General features: G+C 45.5%; 1 protein-coding gene across 1 annotated transcript; it reads left to right on the top strand.

Moving 5' to 3' along the window:
• The first annotated feature begins 1,167 nt into the window (after positions 1–1,167).
• LOC131748249 (retrotransposon Gag-like protein 8) lies at positions 1,168–2,473 on the top strand. The gene has a single exon (XM_059050250.2). The coding sequence runs from the start codon at positions 1,252–1,254 to the stop codon at positions 1,591–1,593; it is 342 nt and encodes a 113-aa protein (XP_058906233.1). The 5' UTR covers positions 1,168–1,251; the 3' UTR covers positions 1,594–2,473.
• The last annotated feature ends 6,622 nt before the right edge of the window (positions 2,474–9,095 follow it).

Raw genomic sequence — 9,095 nt, 5'->3', positions numbered from 1 at the left:
ATATAAAAAAGAATCATATAAGCCTATACTGTTTTGTCACTAATCATCAGGGAAATGCAAATCAAAACCACAGTGAGCTATCATTTCATGCTTGTCAGAATGGCTATCATCAAAAAGAACACAAATAAATGTTGGCAAGGTTGTGGAGAAAAGGGAACCCTTGTACACGGTTGGTGGAAATGTAAATTGGTGCAGCCACTGTGGAAAACAGAATGGAGGTTTCTCAAAAAGCTAAAAATAGAACTACCATATGACCTAGCAATTCCACTCCTGGGTATATACCCGAAAACAATGAAAACACTAATTCTAAAAGATGCATGCCCTCTAATGTTCATAGCAACATTGTTTACAATTGCCAAGATATGCAAACAACCTAAGTGTCCATCAACACATGAATGGATTTAGAAGATGTGGTAGATATACAATGGAATACTACTGAGCCATAAAAAAGAATGAAATTTTGCCATTTGAAGCAACACGGATGGACATGGCAGGTATCATGCTAGGTGAAATGAGTCAGGCAGAGAAAGACAAACACTATATGATGTCACTTATATGGGAATGGAAAAAATACAACCTACTGGTGAGTATAACAAAAAAGCAGACTCACAGATATAGAGAACAAACTAGTTGCTACCAGTAAGGAGAGGGAAGGGGGAGGGGCAATATGGGGGTAGGAAATTAAGAGGTACAAGCTATTAGGTATGAAATCAGCTACAAGAATATACTGTACAACACAGAGAATATAGCCAATATTTTATAACAATGAGAAATGGAGTACAACCAATAAAAATTGTGAATCACTATATTATACACCTATAACCAATATAATACTATACTTCCGTTAAAAAGAAAATACGGTAATAGAAATACTTTGATATTAAACAGAAAAAAAAAATCAGTGTCTTGAGCTCTGCCCCTGGCTCCTGCCCCTCCCCGCGGCCCACCCAAAAAACCCTTGGTCCCGCCCCTCGGACTCGACCCCCTAACTCCTCGAGAACCATTAGCTCGGCCCCCTCCTCCTTCATGGCGCCCCTCCCCCCTCCTCTCTGGCCCTAGGTTGGCCCTTTTGTCGCGCCTGCGCCCTAGCAAATGCCAGGCCATGTGGGCGGAGCCCCACTGCGACGGGAACCGCCCGTGGCCCCGCCCACCCGGGAACCAGGCCCGCCTCCGCACACACGCACTTCCCACCACGCCTCCTCGCCCACCTCGGCGGAGCCTCGCTGAACCCAGCGAAGCGAGCGAGGCGCGATGGACGGCCGAGTGCAGCTGATCAAGGCCCTCCTGGCCCTGCCCATTCGGCCCCAGACGCGTCGGTGGAGAAACCCGATCCCCTTCCCCGAGACGTTTGACGGCGACACCGACCGGCTCCCGGAGTTTATCGTGCAGACGGGCGCCTACATGCTAGTGGACGAGAACCTGTTCACCAACGATGCCCTGAAGGTGACGTTCCTCATCACCCGCCTGACCGGGCCCGCCCTGCAGTGGGTGATCCCGTACATCAGGAAGCAGAGCCCCCTCCTCAACGATTACCGGGGCTTCCTGGCCGAGATGAAGCGGGTCTTTGGATGGGTGGAGGACGAGGACTTCTAGGCCGGGAGCCCCTCGGGCCTGGGGGCGGGTGCTCGGGGGAGGGTCCGCCGCGCCAGTCGCCGCCGCCCAGATCGCCGCAGGCGGCGTCCTCCCGCCGCGCCTCCCCCGTCCCTCACCTTCGGGTCGCCGCGATCTCCCCCGCGCTCGTGTCCCGTCCCGCGTAGTGCTTGCCTTTGTTCCAGGAATAGCGCTCCAGGTTCCCGCTGCTGCCGCCGCCGCCGCCGGGCCTGGCTCTGGAGCGGCCGCCGCCCTCTCGGGCCAGCCCGGCCCCTCCCCTGCACACTTGGACTCAGTCGTGCGCTCCAGCTGCAAGCCGGGCTCCTGTTACACAGCGGACAGACCACCCTCAGCCCGGCCGCTGCCAACCGCCCGCCCTCTGCCAGACTCCCAGGCCCGCATGCAGGTGCCCAGAGACCTGCGCTGCCGCCGCCGCCACCGCCACCGCCACCGCCACCGCCATCCACCGCATCCCGCCGATAGCCTGCAGCCTTCAGCGGTCTGGACTCGCCCGGGAGGTGTCTGAGCTGGGCACAGCCTCTGGACAATGCTTCCAACAGCTCGCCACCGCCCTGGAGGGGCCGGCCGGCCTTTCACCTTCGGCGGGACCCAGTCCCTCCCTCCTCCCAGAGACATCTGCTCCTGCCAGGTGGCCGCCGGGTCCCAGGGGTGCCTGGCAGCCAAATCGAGTCACTCATTGTCTCCTGTGGACCTGTTCGTTTCGCCCAGAATCCAGTTCTCTTCTGGATGTGCAGCTGTCTCTCTGATGTGTGCCTTTTGTTCCACACAGTAACCCCTGCACTCTGCCCAGCTCTTCTACACTACCTGGACAAACCGTCTTTTCCTTGTTTTCAATAAATGTCAGACGCTGTTCAAAAAGAAATTGAGTCTCAATGAATATGGCACCTCTCCCTCCCTGGTCCAGTAAGTGGGGTCCATGACTTGCTCAGAAGGTATGTCCCCTGCCACGCTGTGGCTGATGTTGAGTCTCGCATTATCCAACAGAAAAAGATCGCCCTGTGGTGGTCCTGGTGATGGAGACCTCACTGGTGATCATTCAGTCCCGGATGCTGACTCTTCCAAACCAGTCAGTTCCGTGCCCCTTCGGAAATGGATCTTGATCTGATTTTGGCCAAGGCGATGTTAAGGAGAAATTAGCTAGGAGGAGGCTTTGGGGAAAGGGTTCCTTGCTTCCAAAAAGCCGCTTGAAAGCACAATACCTAATTTCTACAAATCATGAATCCTGCACATTTGTTGGTGAACACCTGTCAAAGTTTTATTTAATCCATTATTCAGAGAACCGGCACAATGACAGGTGGTTCAGAAAAAGCATTTACATTTATGGAGCCTTGATTGTTCAGTGGAGGAGAAGGGAGTGCAGAACTGCTCTTGTTAATCTAGGTAGAAAGCAGGTTGAGAGCCTGCAGGACAATAAAATGATAACTTTCTTCAATGGGCAGAAAAGCCAAAAATGTTGCTCCTTACCGTTTCTCTTCATGCCAACCCGTTAAATCACCGGTGCTGCTACTTCATCTATGTCTGGGAGAAGTTAAGTTTCCTAGTAGAGTCAGATTAAAAAAATGGACTTACAGGATGACACTCGGTTGACTCTTCCTCATTTTTAATTTGGATGATTTTTCCAGAACAGGGCAAAGAAGAATCAATCACTACAGTGGTTTTTCACTTCATTGACTCTCTCTCTTCATTTGAACAGGTAAACTTGTGCACTGGTTTGTAGGGCTGTACGTGGAGCTGGAGGTACATTACCCTCATTTTGTATCAGAATGTTTTTATTACCAGAAATAGTGGAAACATCATTAACTTGCATTTCGTATGTAACAGGTCAAAGTCTTAAAGTCAGAGGCAAAATCTGAATTGCTTAATGAAATGGAGTTTTTTGATTCACAGGTTCTTAAAATAATTGAAAGCAGGCTAATTATGAGGTTCCAATTCAAGGTCCTGGCAGTCAGCCTTCCTGGGTGGGTATGAAAGACGATTGTGTTAATTATATTCACTGTTTGGTTTTAAACATAGATTCTGCTCAAGTGGTTTGAGAAGTGCTTGGAAGCAGTTTACTTTATGTAGTAGATCCACGATGTTTCCTACAATCTGTCCACCTGCCCCTTGAGGGAGGTAGAATGGGTTGTGAAGACTGGGCATCCTTTTTTTAAAATATCTTTATTGGAGTATAATTGCTTTACAAGGGTGTGTTAGTTTCTGCTTTACAACAAAGTGAATCAGTTATACATATACATATGTCCCCATATCTCTTCCCTCTTGCGCCTCCCTCCCTCTCACCCTCCCTATCCCACCCCTCTAGGTGGTCACAAAGCACCGAGCTGATCTCCCTGTGCCACGCGGCTGCTTCCCACTAGCTATCCACCCTACGTTTGGTAGTGTATATATGTCCATGCCACTCTCTCACTTCGTCCCAGCTTACCCTTCCCCCTCCCCATGTCCCCAAGTCCTTTGAACAGTGTTGGTAACCCCCTACCCCCCTCAACAAAAATGCCCCTGCCGTTTTCTTCCTCCTGCCCGAATGGCTCTCTTAAGGATTGTTCCTTGGTCTACACTAGTTGTATCATCCCAAGTCCTCTTTCGTGATACAAATGTCTTGGGGAGAGGCAATATTTTGTAAGAATTAATCATGAACATCTTCACAAGTTCCCATACTGATACAAAGGAATGGCATTTTTAAGGGAGAAGGGAGGTTTTTTTTTCTCATAACTTTACAATCACCCCCTTTGCAGTCGTCATTCTTAGTTTGTTTCCCTCACCACATTCTAGCAATCTCCTGAATACTCAACCAAGAAGCCTCACCTCAGAAGGGGAGAGAAATATAAAGATTGACAAAAGGGAAGATGAGTATAAGAAGGACAAGAGAGAAATGCAATTAACCTTTTTTTGTTTGTACTTGGGGCCAATAATAACTTGAAACTTATAATTAAGATAACACACAAGTGTTGTGACACTGAAATCCACAAATATTTAATATGGGAACAGAGTGACCTTTGGGTGGTTTAGTGTCCCAGGGGACACTCAGGTCTCAGAGAAATCCTTGTAGAATGTACTGGTGAAATTCCTTATTCGTTCCTTAACCACAGTGGCCTATGTGTACCCTATACACAAAGGCAGCCTTAGGGTGGAGATGGAGTAGGGAAGGTGATGCCAAATGTACCCTTTCTGAATGTCTCTGATCTGTCTACCAGAAACTTGGTGGGAGCCAAAGGAGCAGGACGAGAGAGTGGTTACCAGGAATCCTTGGTGCACCAAAGCTTCCTCCAGTAGCCTTTGCAGGGATGCCCTGCTTGCATCTACAGGTGTTGACATAACGCTTTGGCTTCCATCATGGAGGTACTGTGACTACTTCAGTTTATATCAAGCAGTTCTGAGCAGTAATGAGTCTACAGTGAAAACATAGGACATCTAATGAGACCGGGTATGGAAAGGACAAAGATCAGTCAAAACACACACTCAGTGAAATAAAATGAAAAAGTAAAACGAAAGCCCATCATGATGTCAGACTATTTAGTGGCGTGGGGAAATGGCATGCCTGAACAGGAAGGAATAAAAAGCAGTCTACCAGTTACCATGTAGTGAGGGCAGTCAAGATCCCCGGCTACCTTCCCACCGCAGCAGCTAGTCACAGACCACGGGCTGAAAGTACCTGGACTTCGTGTTTATGTTTGTGTATGGAGGAAATCCCTGACATCATGATCAGGGCGGTCGTGGCCCAGAGAAGCCTGTCTGGCTGGATTCAGTGGCCGCTGGCCTGGACCACAGCTCCTAACCTTCCCAGTACTTTGCTCCTTTTGGTTCCCTTGGGGGTTGCACCACCATCCCCTCCTCGCCTGCCCTCTTTAGCCCTTTGATGGCAGAGGCCCCGCCATCAGATGACTCAAGTGCCCTGCTGATCCCATTTTCCTATCCCTGCTGTTGCTGTTTCTTTATATCTTATGGCAACTAAGAGCATATTGTCACATGATCAGAGGGGGAACTTTTAGAATTTTAGAACCTTGTTGGACCTACGGATATAGTAAGCCTGAATTTGGGCCTTGAGCCAAAGACTGCAGCCGTACCTGTTGTGCAAGCTGAGTGGAGGACTGCATTCATTAGAAGCAAGCACATTATTTGTATGGTCATTAGGCTAGAGTCCTAAAATGAATGTATAGATCAAAGTCCGTATAACACTATTTTGACCTGTCAAAATCTCACCCCAGAAAGATTTTCAAGTTACATTCTCACTAGTAGTGTGAGGGAATGTCTCTTTGCCCCTGTCATTATTAAATTTAAAATTTTCAATCAAGATACAATATGCCAACAATAAATACTCTTTCCCTGAATAAAATGTTCTCTTTTGTCCTGCTTCACCTCTGTCACCAAAAAGATGAGGCTTTTAGAATATATACACTTTCTGCCTCTCCTCTCTTCTACCCTACCATAATCAAGACATTTGGAACCCTTCTATTTCCACTTTCACACCTCACTCTCATCCCCAAGTGACGAGGTTGGTGGAGATAGGTGACATCTGAAAGTATGAAAATAATATAGCTAGGATTTTTATCATTTTAGGTCTGTATAAGGAATAATATTTAACTTGTAATATGAAAGCCTATCAATCAAATTTCAGATGTTGGATGTTAAAAGACATTCTAGCGAGGAAGACAATGGTGAAGTTGAATTGAGACCTTTTCAAAATCCAGGGAGGTCTACAACGAGGGGTTCCCATCTCCCCAAAAGAAGAAATACAAGTATGTTCAAGTAATGAGTTAGCAAAGTTGCCAAGTAGAATATTGAATAAAAAAGAAAGAATACCTGCCATGATATGTTGAGAGAAAATAAAAGGATCGAACATCAAACAAAATTCAGATATAACTACCCACAAATGTGGAACCCACAGTTATATCCACCAAGAAATCTTAAGCAGAGGATTTAGTCTAAAGTGGTTCTGGGGACTTCCCTGGTGGTCCAGTGACTAAGACTCCACGCTCCCAATGCAGGCGGCCCAGGTTCAATCCCTGGTCAGGGAACTAGATCCCGCAGGGTGCAACTAAGGGTTCGCGTGCAACTAAAGATCCCGCGTGCCACAACTAAGACCTGGCACAGCCAAATAAATAAATAAATAAATATTTTAAAAAATAAAGTGGTTCTGGACTGGTCGTTTAGAAAATATAGGGTTAAAGGATATGAACATTCAAATTGACTTTCAACTTGGAGGATTGTCTATAATCCTCCCAATGGCTCCACTACTCCAGTTTGTTCTACCTTCATGGAATCACACAGAGACAGCCTATCTTGGAAGCCAAAGTTGGGTAACATCTTGACTATACCCACCATTCTCAGCTCTTTCCTGTACTATCATTACTTGAATGGGACTGTCACCTTGGCTGCATCCAGAGTCCTTCTCTCCTCAACCATCCAGTTATCTCCCAAATGAGTTGAATGGATATTCTGCCTGAATGTCCAGTTTTAATAGGTCACTAGATAGCTAAGTGCATTGAGTAGGACACTCCTGGGAAATCCTGGGACCTCAGAGCACCAGGGGTCACTTAAATCCATTATTTGATGAATCTATATCCACACAATTTATGTAATCAAGGCCATAAAGATAAGGAGAAAAGAACTTTCTGTGTAAGGCAGCCATAACATCAGGGCCAGCCCTGTCCACTCTGCTTAAAATAAAACATGTTAATATCTAATATTAAAAGTGATGAAGGGGACTGCCCTGGTAGTACAGTAGTTAAGGATCCGCCTGCCAATGCAGGGGACACGAGTTCGAGCCCTGCTCCGGGAAGAGCCCACGTGCTGCGGAGCAACCAAGCCCGTGTGCCACAACTACTGAGCCTGTGCTCTAGAGCCCGCGAGCCACAACTACTGAGCCCGCTAGCCACAACTGCTGAAGCCCGCACGCCTAGAGCCCGTGCTCCACAATAAGAGAAGCCACCGCAATGAGAAGCCCGCACACCACAATGAGTAGCCCCCACTTACCGCAACTAGATGAAGCCTGCACGCAGCAACGAAGACCCAACGCAGCCAAAAATAAATAAATAAAATAAATAAATTTATTTTAAAAATGTGATGAAGACTTATGTGTATTGAGTTCCTAATATGTACCAAGAAATGTTAGATGTGCCTCATTCACATGACCTTACTTCATCATCATCTTAGATGAGGTTCATGTTTCTGCCTACTCCTTTGGAATGGCACAGATAGAGAAACAGATATCTGCAAACAAAATATACTCCAGGTATTTTAAGCAGGTATATTTAAGCACTTAGTGCAAGTAACTGTAAGAAGGGCTGAAGGGGCAGGCTGTAGCTGTCATTTTATTTTTCATGGTATTACGAGTATTAAAACTAATGCCCATTGAAGCAGATGCTGTTAATGCTCTGTTTTTACCCCTCTAGAACTCCCGACCATTTTCATGCACCTCAGCTCCCCTGTGCTTTTGCTCACAATAGCCAGAATCTGTGGCTCTTTCTCACAGGACTGCCTACAGACTACCAGAACCCCCTTTGTAAGCATGAAGAGCCAGTATCTCATAACTTAAGCCATAGCTAATGATTGATGGATATGTAGGTATAAATACCTCAGCTCTCTTGCTCCTGATTAGGAGAACTCTGAGGTGTGACCTACATTGCCTCCAGAGTTCCCCTGTTGGATTGTGCCAAAGTGATCCTCTGTGAGACTTTGGTTGATAACAAAATATTGCTTGGCTCTCTTCACTTCCCCCCAAGTCCACTTCCCCACTCTTCTGTCTGTATATTTTTTGGACCACTTCTTGATATATATGACTTTTACATGAGTCCTTGGTCAAAGTCAGCTTACAGGGAACCTAATCTAAAGGCACTGCCAAGTTGTTTTCCAAAATATTTCTTAATCTACACTCTTACCTTCAATGTATGTGTTCCCATTCCTCACTAGTACTTGGTATTGTCAGTCTAAGTTTTTGTCAATTATATTGTTCTAATTTCCTTGTATTGGTTAACTTTCTATATTGTTAAATATGCATGTTAACTTTTCAGAGCAACCACTAAAAGTATGGAAATAGAGAATATAACTTCTTAACTAGTAGAAGAAAGTAATTAAAGAATGCAAGGAACTTAGAACCTTTTAATTACAAATAATCACCTCACAGGGTAAATACTCTTCATACTGTCATTACTTTAGCTTCATTCATTTTTTTTTATTTTAAAATTAAATATTTGTCCTATTGTTTGTTTAGATTTAGCCACATACTTATCCCTTTTTTTTGCACCTGGCCAACAATTTATAAGGCTATGATTAATTGTAATAAACACCCTTATATTAGAAATATTAAAATGTGAAATATTTGAGTCATAGTGTTGAAAACAATATTATTCCATGGTCTTTTAGCTTCCATTTTTTACTGTTAATAAATCAGCTGTCAGTCCAATTTTGTTTTTCTTCTTTGGTTGTTTTAAAGATCTTCTCTTTGTATTTGATGTTCTGCAGCTTCTCTACTATTTAATCTAAAAATGCAT

The sequence above is a fragment of the Kogia breviceps genome, chromosome X (assembly GCF_026419965.1).
Source record: "Kogia breviceps isolate mKogBre1 chromosome X, mKogBre1 haplotype 1, whole genome shotgun sequence".
Taxonomy (NCBI): Eukaryota; Metazoa; Chordata; class Mammalia; order Artiodactyla; family Physeteridae; genus Kogia; species Kogia breviceps.
The sequence above is the reverse complement of the archived record's forward strand: the minus strand, read 5'-3'. Positions and strand labels throughout refer to the sequence as shown.

Excerpts from the sequence above, each read along its gene's own strand:
- LOC131748249 (XM_059050250.2), top strand. The coding sequence starts at position 1,252 with ATGGACGGCCGAGTGCAGCTGATCAAGGCCCTCCTGGCCCTGCCCATT.